The sequence below is a fragment of the Electrophorus electricus genome, chromosome 1 (genome assembly GCF_041902795.1).
Source record: "Electrophorus electricus isolate QZ-2024a chromosome 1, ASM4190279v1, whole genome shotgun sequence".
NCBI lineage: Eukaryota > Metazoa > Chordata > Actinopteri > Gymnotiformes > Gymnotidae > Electrophorus > Electrophorus electricus.
This window is the reverse complement of record NC_137497.1, coordinates 2,037,174-2,051,178: the sequence shown is the minus strand read 5'-3', so window position 1 is coordinate 2,051,178 and position 14,005 is coordinate 2,037,174. Positions and strand designations below refer to the sequence as shown.

General features: G+C 43.4%; 1 protein-coding gene across 2 annotated transcripts in view; it reads right to left on the bottom strand.

Annotated features, from left to right (window-relative positions):
• LOC145656914 (NLR family CARD domain-containing protein 3-like) overlaps positions 1–14,005 on the bottom strand; it is an 81,431-nt gene that overhangs the window by 46,959 nt on the left and 20,467 nt on the right. Inside the window, exons 7-10 of one of the 2 annotated variants that reach the window (XM_081709904.1) lie at positions 13,843–13,950; positions 4,946–6,895; positions 2,759–2,932; positions 970–1,030 (exon numbers count right to left, since the gene is read on the bottom strand). In XM_081709904.1, the coding sequence (XP_081566030.1) occupies positions 985–1,030; positions 2,759–2,932; positions 4,946–6,895; positions 13,843–13,950 (2,278 nt within the window). In that variant the 3' untranslated portion in view covers positions 970–984. Of the gene's footprint in view, positions 1–969; positions 1,031–2,758; positions 2,933–4,945; positions 6,896–13,842; positions 13,951–14,005 lie in introns of those variants that run through there. The other variant, XM_081709875.1, reaches the window with a different exon arrangement.

Below are 14,005 nucleotides of genomic sequence, written 5' to 3'. Positions count from 1 at the left end.
TTTAGTAACAATCAGAGGGGTAGGGGATAGGGGTTAGTAACAATCAGAGGGGTAGGGGTTAGGGGGTTAGGGGTTAGTAACTTAATCAGACGGGTAGGGGTGAGGGGTTAGTAACAATCAGAGGAGTAGGGGTTAGGGTTTAGTAACAATCAGAGGGGTAGGGGATAGGGGTTAGTAACAATCAGAGGGGTGGGGGTTAGGGGTTAGTAACTTAATCAGACGGGTAGGGGTGAGGGGTTAGTAACAATCAGAGGAGTAGGGGTTAGGGTTTAGTAACAATCAGAGGGGTAGGGGATAGGGGTTAGTAACAATCAGAGGGGTAGGGGTTAGGGGTTAGTAACTTAATCAGAGGGGTAGGGGTTAGTAACAATCAGAGGGGTAGGGGGTTAGTAACTTAATCAGAGGGGTAGGGGTTAGTAACTTAATCAGAGGGGTAGGGGTTTAGGGGTTAGTAACTTAATCAGAGGGGTAGGGGTTAGGGGTTAGTAACTTAATCAGAGGGGTAGGGGGTTAGGGGTTAGTAACTTAATCAGAGGGGTAGGGGTTAGTAACTTAATCAGAGGGGTAGGGGTTAGGGGTTTAGGGGTTAGTAACTTAATCAGAGGGGTAGGGGTTAGTAACTTAATCAGAGGGGTAGGGGTTAGTAACTTAATCAGAGGGGTTAGGGGTTAGTAACTTAATCAGAGGGGTAGGGGGTTAGGGGTTAGTAACTTAATCAGAGGGGTAGGGGTTAGTAACAATCAGAGGGGTAGGGGTTAGGGGGTTAGGGGTTAGTAACTTAATCAGAGGGGTAGGGGGTTAGTAACTTAATCAGAGGAGTAGGGGGTTAGTAACTTAATCAGAGGGGTAGGGGTTAGGGGGTTAGGGGTTAGTAACTTAATCAGAGGGGTAGGGGTTAGTAACTTAATCAGAGGGGTAGGGGTTAGGAACTTAATCAGAGGGGTAGGGGTTAGTAACTTAATCAGAGGGGTAGGGGTTAGGGGTTTAGGGGTTAGTACTGCTGTCTGTTGGGAGATTACAGCCTGTAAGACTGCAAAGACACAGAAAATAAAGCCCGGTGTTAAAACAGCATGAAATCAAGGCTCACAGAAATAACAAACAACATTCTGTTAACAATAATTATTCATTAATTGCTATTTTTACATGAATTAACATATCTGGAGACTAAACAATAAAGTGATAAAAATAAATTATTATGAAAACAATTATGAAAAAGCTGTCAGAATCTGGTGAAATTGAAATGTGTCAGAGCAGCTGTAGCACATTAATTCATGAAGGAGGGGAGGGGATTCTCACTTGAACACAAGAAAAAGATCCAAAAGCCCCAATCACCTAAATACATCACTTCATAAAGATAACTGTTTTACTGTGAATACGTCACTTCATAAAGATATAACTGTTTTACTGTGAATAAGTCACTTCACAAAGATTTTACTGTGAACACGTCACTTCATAAAGATATAACTGTTTTACTGTGAATACGTCACTTCATAAAGATATAACTGTTTTACTGTGAACACGTCACTTCATAAAGATATAACTGTTTTACTGGGAATACGTCACTTCATAAAGATATAACTGTTTTACTGTGAACACGTCACTTCATAAAGATATAACTGTTTTACTGTGAACACGTCACTTCATAAAGATATAACTGTTTTACTGTGAACACGTCACTTCATAAAGATATAACTGTTTTACTGGGAATACATCACTTCATAAAGATAACTGTTTTACTGGGAATACGTCACTTCATAAAGATATAACTGTTTTACTGGGAATACGTCACTTCATAAAGATATAACTGTTTTACTGGGAATACGTCACTTCATAAAGATATAACTGTTTTACTGTGAACACGTCACTTCATAAAGATATAACTGTTTTACTATGAACACGTCACTTCACAAAGATATAACTGTTTTACTATGAACACGTCACTTCACAAAGATATAACTGTTTTACTATGAACACGTCACTTCACAAAGATATAACTGTTTTACTGGGAATACGTCACTTCACAAAGATATAACTGTTTTACTGGGAATACGTCACTTCACAAAGATATAACTGTTTTACTGGGAATACGTCACTTCACAAAGATATAACTGTTTTACTGTGTATACGTCACTTCACAAAGATATAACTGTTTTACTATGAACACGTCACTTCACAAAGATATAACTGTTTTACTGTGAATAAGTCACTTCACAAAGATATAACTGTTTCTGTGAACACGTCACTTCACAAAGATATAACTGTTTTACTGTGAACACGTCACTTCATAAAGATATAACTGTTTTACTGTGAATACATCACTTCAGGATATAAGGCGTGGAGGAGGACGCACAGACTTCCTCGACAAGGACGAACATTTAATTGAAACATACACAATGGCACTCACACGTATTACAAACAAGGAACATGAAACTGTTAACAAAAAACGGACACGATAAACGGGAAAACATAACAACACTAATATTTAACATTAATATGCTACATTAACAATGACCAACGATACTGCACACACTAACAAGGGTTTAAATACACAGACAAAACAAGGTGCAGGTGTGTGCAGGCGTGGCCACAAACATCCTCCCAAGTCACATGGTGGGCCAAACCCCGTGAATTGTGGGAGGCAAACGTTCCGTGACAAAATACATGTGCTCACCTGAGCGTCTCCAGTTTACAGCGTCTCACCTGAGCGTCTCCAGTCTAGAGCGTCTCACCTGAGCGCCTCCAGTTTACAGTGTCTCACCTGAGCGTCTCCAGTTTACAGTGTGAACTCTTCAGCCCATCAGAAAGCAGCTTCACTCCTTCATCTTCCAGGGTGCTGATATTGATACTCAGTTCTCTCAGGGGGGAGTTTGATGATGCCAAAGTGGAACATACAGTTTTACACAAATCTGTGTCCAGACTACAGTTACCTAGTCTGCAAATACAGAGGAAACAAAGCACATTTAAAACAGAGTGAGACATCAAACTGCACAGAAATGGTTTGAACAGCTTGAGAAAGAAAACAAGAAAACAAGCAAGTCAGTCTAACCAAACTAGTGGCAGATACTGAATAAAAAGACTTGCAGTTAATGAACATTTACAACATTAATATCTAATGCCTGTTATTACCTGCTATTCACTTTATGTTATATAAATACAATCAGTATAAGACAGCTACAGAGAACTAGAACTAGACAGAACTAATCAATGTCTGAAAGAGTCTGGAGCAGGTGTGTTAGAGACTCAGGATTTACAATAATTAGAGCTGTAATATTAATTAATGAATCAACAAACCTTGGGCAAGTCATTAAAGTATTACTACACAACACAAGATTAGAACAGTGATGTGACTCCTTACAAGGAATTAAAAATGAAGTAACAGCTAAAATTATGAGATAACTAAGATATAGGGACAGAATTTAGTGATCAGATCACATTCAGATTTCACTCTACCACATGAAATGCAAGTCATAAACAACCAAGACACACTGTAATCTGATCATTGAAACCACAGTCAGAAGTGGTCAGAGACGGATGTTGATCACATTTGATACAAGTGAAAGTCTCTGTATCTGCGTACAACTACACAAGTGGAAACCCGTCTGCTGGCTGACTGCAGAAATGACATCTGCTGCCAGTCAAAGCTTCTCCTGCGCTGAGGCAGATGGGACTGAATCACTTAATTGACAGTTCACCAAGTAGTAAATTATCTAGCCTAGCTAATGGTGAACATTAATCACAACATCCTGTTTCAGTCAGTGGTAACATCAGCAGCTAGTTAGGTCATTCTCATAAGTCAGTTTATGTGGTTTAGTAGTATTAACACAAAAGTCAGCCGCTTAATGTTTTTTTTAGATAAACATGCTTTTTCATGAACGTTTCTTAGTAAACACTTCTGCCCATCACAGGGCTGATCCTCTCAGGGGTCTGATCTGTCTGTAGGGCTACAGCTGGACACCTCGTTGCCAGTTGTAGACAGTTTCTGCCCATATCTGAGAGTGTATAATACACTGGTAATAGTCTGCAAGGAATCTTGTTTACCATGTAGGTTTCAGGAAGCAAAACAGAAATGATGTGTGGACTGGTGTGCTTTTAAAATGTTAAAATAAGATCGAGGCACATATGTTCACTCTGAGGACACATTTTAGTTAAAAGTGTAAACAGAATCCAGCCAAAGCGAATTCCGGTACAATCTGGAAATGAAACACCTTAATTTAAGGTGTAAACAGGCTATTTGCTTGCACAGCTGATGAAGGACCTCTGACCTAAATCTGGTTTCTCTGGAAACCTTGTGAACTCCCTTTCCATGTGTACGACTTCTATATCTTTAACTACAATACACTGTGTCATCCACGTACATACACGGGGTAAGGCAGGTATTGTAGAAAGAGCAGAGAGAGAACTTCCTTTAACTTTTGTAGTGGTAGATTACAGTGGGTGTAATTAGCTTCATTAAAGACTCCACTTAATATTAATGTTAAAGTGGCTAAAGTTTGGTGTGATAAACTGAAGTCAGTAATCCTAGCAAAGTGAACTCTGAATATACAGTCAGGGTTATGATTCAGTTAGTCACATATCCCATTAACACTCATTAGGACTAGTTTTATTCACAGTCACATACCCCCATTAACACTCATTAGGACTAGGAGCAGACAAAAATATGTTAAGGTCAAGGTTTTATGTAAATTCTGTTTTGAAACAAAAATTAAGAGGTATTTTCATATTGAAATATATTAAATGTTTTTGCTGGTTCTACACCACCTAGTGGTGTGTTGTGGTGTGTGTGAGTTGAGGGAATACTGGACAATATGGAGGGACCAAATAAATGATCCAGTGTATCAACTCTAAAGCTGCGTGGCATCTTCCTTGTGAGGGTGAATGAAACATTTAGCCATCAGTACTCAGTTACTAATATAAATTATTGAATAAATAATAGTTAAACACTCACAGAGCCTTCCTGCAGTTTGCAGCAGCTGGGATCAGCCTCCTGTAACCCTCCTGTGATGTGTTGTATTTCTCCAAGTCCAACTCCTCCAGCACCTCCTCTGAGGTCAGAAGCATGCAGGCTAGTGCTGAACACTGTCCAGGAGAGAGCTCCTGTCCTGAGTGTTTCTCTGATCGTAGATACTCCTGAATCTCTCTGGTGAGAGACTGGTCCTTCATTTCAGACAGACAGAGGAACAGGTTGATGGATCTCTCAGTGGGGAGGTGCCCTTTTTGTATTTCGTCTTTGATGTACTGGACTGTGTCCATGATGCTCTCTGGGCTGCTGTGTGTGTGTGTCAGTAGGCCTTGTAGGAGACTCTGATTGGACTCCAGTGAGATGCCCAGCAAGAAACGGAGGAAAAGGTCCAGGTATCCATTCTGACTCTCTAAGGCTTTACACACTGCTGCCTTCAGCAGGTCATGGAGAGAAACATACTGAATGGACTGTAACTGTAAAGCCTGTAGAGCCATCATGTTATTGCTGATAAAGCAGTGAAACACATAGAGAGCAGCCAGGAACTCCTGAAAGCTCAGATGTACAAAGCAGTAGATCTTCCTCTGGTACAGCACAGATTCCTCCCTAAAGATCTCAGTGCAGATCCCAGAGTACACAGAGGCCTCAGTGACATCAAGGCCACACTCTCTCAGGTCTTCTTCATAGAACATCACGTTTCCCTCCATCAGATGTTTGAAAGCCAGTTCAGCCAGTTTCAGAATCATGGACCTGTTGGATTTCAGATGTTTCTTTTGATCTCTTTTCTTTTTCCCCTCATACTTCTCATTCTTCATGTTGATCTGAGTGTGTAGGAACTGTATGTACATCTCAGTCAGAGTTTTAGGGATTTCTGTATCAGTTTGTTTTAGCATTTCCTGAAGCACAGTGGCTGAGATCCAACAGAAGACTGGTATGTGACACATGATGTGGAGGCTCTTTGCTGTCTTTATGTGTGAGATGATTTTCTCAGCTTGGTCTTGGTCACTGACTCTCTTCCTGAAGTACTCCTCCTTCTGTGGGTCCGTGAATCCCTGAATTTCTGTCACACGGTTGATGTACTGAGAAGGGAGTTGATTGGCTGCTGCTGGTCGGGAGGTTATCCAGATGAGAGCAGAGGGAAGCAGCTCTCCTTTGATGAGGTTTGACATCAGCACACCCACTGATGATGTCATGCTTATGTCAGATACTTTATGACACTGGGAAAAGTTCAGTTGAATTCTGCTTTCATCCAGGCCATCAAAGATGAACACAACTTTGCGCACATCATATATTTTTGGGTCCAGGTCTTTGATCTCAGGGTGGAAGTCACACAGGAGTCTATGCAGACTGTACTGGTCATCTTTAACCAGGTTCAGCTCCCGGAATGGAAGCACAAACATGAAATCTACATCCTGATTGCCTTTTCCCTCGGCCCAGTCCAGAATGAACTTCTGCACTGAGACAGTTTTCCCAATGCCTGCAATGCCTTTGGTCAGAACAGTTCTGAGCTTTGGCACTTCTGGGCCTTTATCTTCTTTTGGTTCTGTGTGTCTGACACTTTCAGCCATCACAGCTCCGATCTTCTCTTCCTTCATGTCTCCTTCAGGACCTTGTACAGGTTTAAAGATGTCTGAGCAGTAGATTGGAGCGTCTTGTACCAGCTGTTTCCTGAGTGTTTTCTCCATCTGTAAAACCTCATGTTCTTCATTTACTCCTTCACTCTCTCCCTCTATGATGTAGAGTTGTGTGTAAACCCTGTTCAGGAGGGTTTTATTCTCTTGTGATTTGATTCCCTCAAATAAACTCTCATACTTGTTCTTCATGCTGGTTTTGTGTGTGTGTAAGTCTCTGTGTAGGACATTATCCACTTGTGTGCGAGAGTCCTGCTGTATGGACTCTTCCTTGTCTTTGTGTGGATGTAGAACAGGATGAGTTCTTCTGTAGACACATACAGCCAAAATGTCAGTAATGAAACTACTGTATAATAAAGTACTAATGAAAACATTAACAGACTTGTGTGCTGAAATAAATGAACTTGGATAGTGATGGAGAACTGGGCATTAATGAGGAACAGACTGATACACAGCAGAGTGGGAGACACACCGTGAGATTTACACTGTACAGTAACACTCAGGAGTCAGAGGTGGGTGGGGCTAGAGGTGGGCGGGGCTATAGGTTAGTAGGATGTAACTGACATTATAAGGACGATTCCTAATAACAGGAAAAATGGGTCATAATACACACGGCGTCATATGGCAAAAACAAACACTGTTAGAACAAGCAAAACAAGAAGAAACAGTCAGAAATGATGGAACAATGTTAACAATCACTAGAGAACATTAGCAAGAGTCTGAAATGTACAGATAGATAGATAGATAGATAGATAGATAGATAGATAGATAGATAGATAGATAGATAGATAGATAGATAGATAGATAGGAGAGTAACAATACTATACATATGCAAACATGCAAATTAATGATACTATACACACAATCAGTAATGAAACTCTATATATACAGACATGTAATGAGACCACACACACACACACACACACACACACACACACACACACACATCAGAGATGAGTCACTATACAGATACCTACATGACGTCAATGAGGAGACTATATATACACACATACAGATATGAGGTCAGTTTACTAATGACCTCAAAAATTCTTTAGAGGGACATATTTAAGGGCAAAAGTAAAAGTGAGCATGTCACTAGAAACCCCAAAACTATTGCTAAACAGCATTCACAGAATGCTGTGAATGACAGAATCTGTTAGCACTACATCTACAGCACTGTCTCACCTGAGGTCAGTCAGAGTCTAGTAGCTCTACATCTACAGCACTGTCTCACCTGGGGTCAGTCAGAGTCTAATAGCACTACATCTACAGCACTGTCTCACCTGAGGTCAGTCAGACTCTAGTAGCACTACATCTACAGCACTCTCTCACCTGGGGTCAGTCAGAGTCTAATAGCACTACATCTACAGCACAGTCTCACCTGAGGTCAGTCAGAATCTAGTAGCACTACATCTACAGCACTGTCTCACCTGGGGTCAGTCAGAGTCTAGCAGCACTACATCTACAGCACTCTCACCTGGGGTCACTCAGAGTCTAGTAGCACTACATCTACTGCACTGTCTCACCTGGGGTCAGAGTCTGTTAGCACTACATCTACTACACTGTCTCACCTGGGGTCAGTCAGTCTAGTAGCGCTACATCTACTACACTGTCTCACCTGGGGTCAGTCAGTCTAGTAGCGCTACATCTACTACACTGTCTCACCTGGGGTCAGTCAGAGTCTAGTAGCACTACATCTACAGCACTGTCTCACCTGGGGTCAGTCAGAGTCTAGTAGCACTACATCTACAGCACTGTCTCACCTGGGGTCAGTCAGAGACTAGTAGCACTATATCTGCGTATGAGATTAATGCTATTTGGCAGGTTTGCAGGAACAATCAACCTGGTGAAATACCAAACCTCTTGATAGCTTAACAGATGCACTGCTGGTTTCTGAGAGTAGTTCAGGATAACAGTGCATGTTATGCTCCCTGCATGTGAGTTTAACTCATTTTACGCACATACAAGGAACATTAAAACACATCCAGGCCTCCTGGTTGGTTGTATACAGTGTTAGACTTTTCACACTGCTTCAAGCTCTTCCAGAAAAAATTAGAATATATAATTTTATATTTATGGACTGATCAAGTAATGTGTATGTCACGGGATGTTTCTTGACTGCACGCACCTGCACGGGTTACCCTCATGTGTCTATTTAAACCTCTGCTAGTGTGTATTGTGTTGGTCATTATTTGCGGAAGTCTGTTTAAACGTGTGTATGTCCATTGTTCAATGTTGTGTAACCCGTGTCTAGTTAAATGCACCGTTATGTCTGTCGCTAATGTTATGTGTGAGTACCACCATTGTTGTTCGTGTTTTATGTTAATAAATGTTTCACTCTGTCGAGGGAGTCTGTGCGTCCTGCTCCACGCCCATCAGCACTCGGGCCAGCAGCAACGTTACAGTATGATTTAGTATTAGAATTTGATCAGAAAATACATCCATTTTTATCCTCTCTTAGGAAAGTAGTCCAGGGACAGACAGCCTAGAGAAGCCAGTCTGCGTTATGCTATTGTAACGATCCGAATGTCGCAGGACACACAGACTCCGCCGACGTAGACCGACATTTATTGATAAAGACGAAGACAACAGCACTCACATTTAACGTACTCGATAAACACGAACATAGTGAAAACGGACATGAACACGTTTAACGTTAACGCGGTGAATAAGTACTTAAACACCACGACCATGAACAAAGGCAAACCTGAACAATGACTGATAATCCCGCACACACCAGCCTGGGTTTAAATACACAGACATAACGAGACTAAAGCAGGTGCAGGTGTGCGCAGGCGCGGTTACAAACACGATAAACAAACAAGACCCTCCCACTGCACACGTGACCAAACCACGTGACCTGCGGGAGGCGCGCGCTCCCTGACAGCTATCAAGGTGGCGCAGTAGCACGCAGCGCCACTCCGGGTCCGATAATGGTGCTATTGTGCTACTATCTGGCGTCTGTACTACTTTTTTCCAGCAACTTAAACCACACATACATGGAAACAACCAACCTCCATAGCCTGCTACACTTAAGACATAATGTACAAACCTACCTGGACGACGGCGTGCTTCAGACGCTCTGTGAGCTCGGGTTGCTATGCGTACCAGGCCTGCAGACCACGGCGTCGCCTGAGTCCGGATACCGAAGGGGAGACACCGCAAGCGGTGTGCAAGGAAGCAGAAGCGGGGGAAGCGAGCTGGGGTCCGTGCTAGGCTAAAAGCTAATCCTAGCAGACCAGCTCTACCATCTCTATTCCTCTCTAATGTCTGCTCCTTGGATAATAAACTGGACTGCATCAAACTCCAGCAGACTACACAGCGAGAGTTCAGAGACTGCTGTGTTTTCATCTTTACTGAAACGTGGCTCAGCGACAGTATTCCAGACGCCGCCATTCATCTGGATGGATTAGTCTCAATCCGTGCCGATGGAGACAACGCGCTCTCCGGCAAAACACGCGGCGGAAGTGTATGCATTTATATCAGTGAATCCTGGTGTAAAAACTCTGTGCTTGTAGTTACGTACTGCTCACTGCTGGTGGAGTTTGCTATTGTCAGATGCAGACCTTTTTATTTACCGCGGGAATTCACCGCCGTGTTTATAATCGCGCTGCACATTCCACCCAGCGCGAACACACGAGAGGCTCTCCAGGAGCTGTATGGAGCGATTAGTGAACTGCAGAACGTTCATCCAGACGGACTGTTTATTGTCGCCGGAGATTTCAACCACACAAATCTGAAGTCAGCACTGCCTAAATTCCATCAACATGTGAACTTTGCAACAAGAGGAGCAAACGCGCTGGATCTCGTTTACACAAACATTTCCGGTGCGTACCGGGCGGAGCCCCGCGCCCACCTCGGATACTCTGATCACGTCTGTAATGTTGATCCCTGCATATAGACCGATCGTCAGACGCTCGAAACCGCTTCTGAAGCAGGTGAGAACCTGGCCAGCAGGAGCCATCTCTGCTCTTCAGGACTGTTTTGAGCAGACGACTTGGATCACGTTCAAGGAGGCTGCTACTGACGGTGGCAATGTTAACCTGGAAGAGTATATATACAGCATCAGTGACTGGCTACATCAGCAAGTGCATTGATGTTACTGTCTCCAAGACCATCACCACACGCCCCAACCAGAAGCCATGGATGACTGCTGAGGTGCGCATGCTACTGAGGACCCGTGACTCAGCCTTCAGAACAGGTGAGAGAGAGGCTCTCAGGAAAACAAGAGCCAAACTCACGTGCGATCAGGGAAGCAAAGCGTGCACACGCACAGAGGATCCATGGACACTTCAAAGACACTGGTGACACACGGCGCATGTGGGAGGGCATTCAGGCCATTACTAACTACAGGAAAACATCACCTTCTGCTGCAAAGTTGTTGCAGCAGAAAAGTCCATCCCTCCGCAAAGTGACCAGGTGCTGTGCCTGACGGTGGCTGATGTGAGGCGTACTCTGTGTGGAGTTAACCCACGGAAAGCTGCTGGACCAGACAACATCCTGGGTCGTGTGCTCAGAGAATGTGCTGACCAGCTTGCAGATGTCCTGACAGACATCTTCAATATCTCTCTGAGCTGCGCCGTGGTCCCAACATGCTTCAAAACCACCACCATCGTCCCCGTGCCCAAGAAGCCCACGGTGTCGTGTCTCAACGACTACCGTCCCATTGCACTCACATCCATCATCATGAAGTGCTTCGAGAGACTCGTCATGAGACACATCAAGACCCAGCTTCCCCCTTCTCTGGACCCCCTGCAGTTCGCGTACCGTTCCAACCGCTCTACAGATGATGCCATCTCTACCACACTTCATCTGGCACTCACACATCTGGATAAAAAGGGCACCTACGTAAGAATGCTGTTCATAGACTTCAGTTCAGCAATCAACACCATTGTTCCTTAGCATCTGATTGGAAAGTTGAGCTTACTGGGCTTGAACACCTCCCTCTGCAACTGGATCCTGGATTTCTTGACTGGTAGACCTCAATCAGTCCGGATTGGGAGCAGCACTTCCAACACCACCACACTGAGTACTGGTGCTCCCCAGGGCAGCGTACTCAGCCCTCTACTGTTCACACTGCTGACTCATGACTGTGCAGCGACGCACAGTTCGAATCCCATCAAGTTCGCCGATGACACGACCGTGGTGGGTCTCATCAACAAAGACAATGAGTCACCATACAGAGAGGAGGTGCGAGAACTGGTGAGCTGGTGTAAGGTCAACAACCTGTATCTGAATGTTGACAAGACAAAATAAATGGTTGTTGACTTCAGGAGAGCAAGGCGAGATCACTCCCCGCTTGCCATCAACAGCTCCTCAGTGGAGATCGTCAAGAACATCAAGTTCCTTGGTGTTCACATAGCGGAGAACCTCACCTGGATCCTGAACCCCAGTTCCATCACCAAGAGAGCCCAGCAACATCTTTACTTCCTTCGGAAGCTGAGGGAAGCCCGTCACCCATCCTCACTACCTTCTACAGAGGTACTGTAGAAAGCATCCTGAGCAGCTGCATCATTACCTGGTTTGGGAAATGCACCGTCTTTGACCGCAAGACCAAAAGAATAGTGAGAACAGCTGAGAAGATCATTGGGGTCTCTCTTCCCTCCATCACGAACATCTACATAACACGCTGCATCCGGAAAGCCACCAACATTGTGAAAGACCCCACACACCCCTCACATGAACTGTTCACCCTTAGGCCATCTGTAAGAAGGTACTGCAGCATCCAGACCCGCACCTCCAGACTGTGCAACAGCTTCTTCCCAGAAGCCATTAGACTCCTGAACTCTGGTTAACTCCAATTCCAATTCAGATTCCAAAATCGGCACTTTTACACATACACACGCATTGTTTTGCATCGGACTAGTGCTGAAGTCAAGCCTCACACAAATAAACTATGCACTCCTGTTGCAGTCTTGCACATTATCCTACTTGCTGCTAGAGTACTGTACCAAACCAGCACTGTACTCTGAACTGTTCTGGCTGCTACCGGTGACTGCTATGTTCAGTGTAGCATGTCACTGACTCCTATGTACAACTCACTTTACATATTCCCAGTATTGCACTAAATAATTGCACTGTCTGCTCATTTTGTATTTGTCCTGTTCTGTATTTATTATTGTTTGTTTATTTAATGACATTTTTGCACTATATTGGACTGTTTGCACTTGTGTAGCATGTTGTCTGTTGCACTGTTGTTTTGTGTTGCACCATGGTCCTGGAGGAACATTGTCTCATTTTTGTTGTGTACTTGTATATAGCTGAAGTGACCAATAAAACCTCTCTGAACTTTGAGATGACATTTAGTGGTGATAGAGGTATTAACAGTAGGAGACATGTAACTCTGGGAAGGTATAACAGTAGGAGACATGTAACTCTGGGAAGGTATAACAGTCAGTCAGTGTCTCTCTTAGTTAGATGGTGTTTACTGTCTTGATCATCACCTGCTTGGTTCTCAGCTTTACTCTACTCACCCTCAGCACATGCACAAACCCACACACACACACGCATGTGCACACACAAATGTGCACAAACAAATGCACACAATCCCCCCCTCCACACACACTGAGTTCATCTGTGCTCAGTATGACTGCCTCACTCACTTGATCCTGAAATGTACACTAGTTCGTCTGCATTTTTCTTATTATTGAACTATAATACAACATTAACTTATTTATAACCTTAACTGTTCTTGTTCATTTTAGCAGTACACAGATGTTGTCCTTGCTACACACCAGACACTAAGAGATCAGACAGAGAGAGACTACCTGTACTACTCATCACTCATCTCTAGGTGATGTACCCTTGTAAACCATTTTCCATCTGTACATTTATATGTATTTTACTAACAGAACTGTTGTAAAGTTTATGCAGGTCTCCATGCCAATAAAATCTCATGAGGCTCCTCTGGTGTGTACAGTAGAGTGCAGGTTACACAACCCCAGCTGAGTGTTTAATAACACCTCACTGTGTCCTGTGTCCCTATTAGTTAAGGTATTTAAAGTACACACATCACTTAATGAGAACTCAACTCTTATTTTCCCACTATGTCATACATGTTGTCATTAACAGGAGGAGCTGTATAACTGGAATTGTTGACTGTCATCCTCACTCAGTAATCATCATTAACACACCTTACAAATGATCTTAAAACAGTAAAGATGGAGTAGACCTTACATTACTGACAGAACAGTACCCTCCACCCTTCCACACCTACAATAATGAAAGAACATGAGTGTGTGATGTGTCACTCACTTTGGGTCAGAGGGCACAGGTCCATTGCTGAATGCAGGAGGACGACCCATGGACCAATCACTCTTCAGAGACACACAGCTGGGTGCTGGAGACTCTGCTCTCTTTACCCTGATGAAGATGAGGAACTCACATCAATATATGATTAAAATATTTAAAACACAAT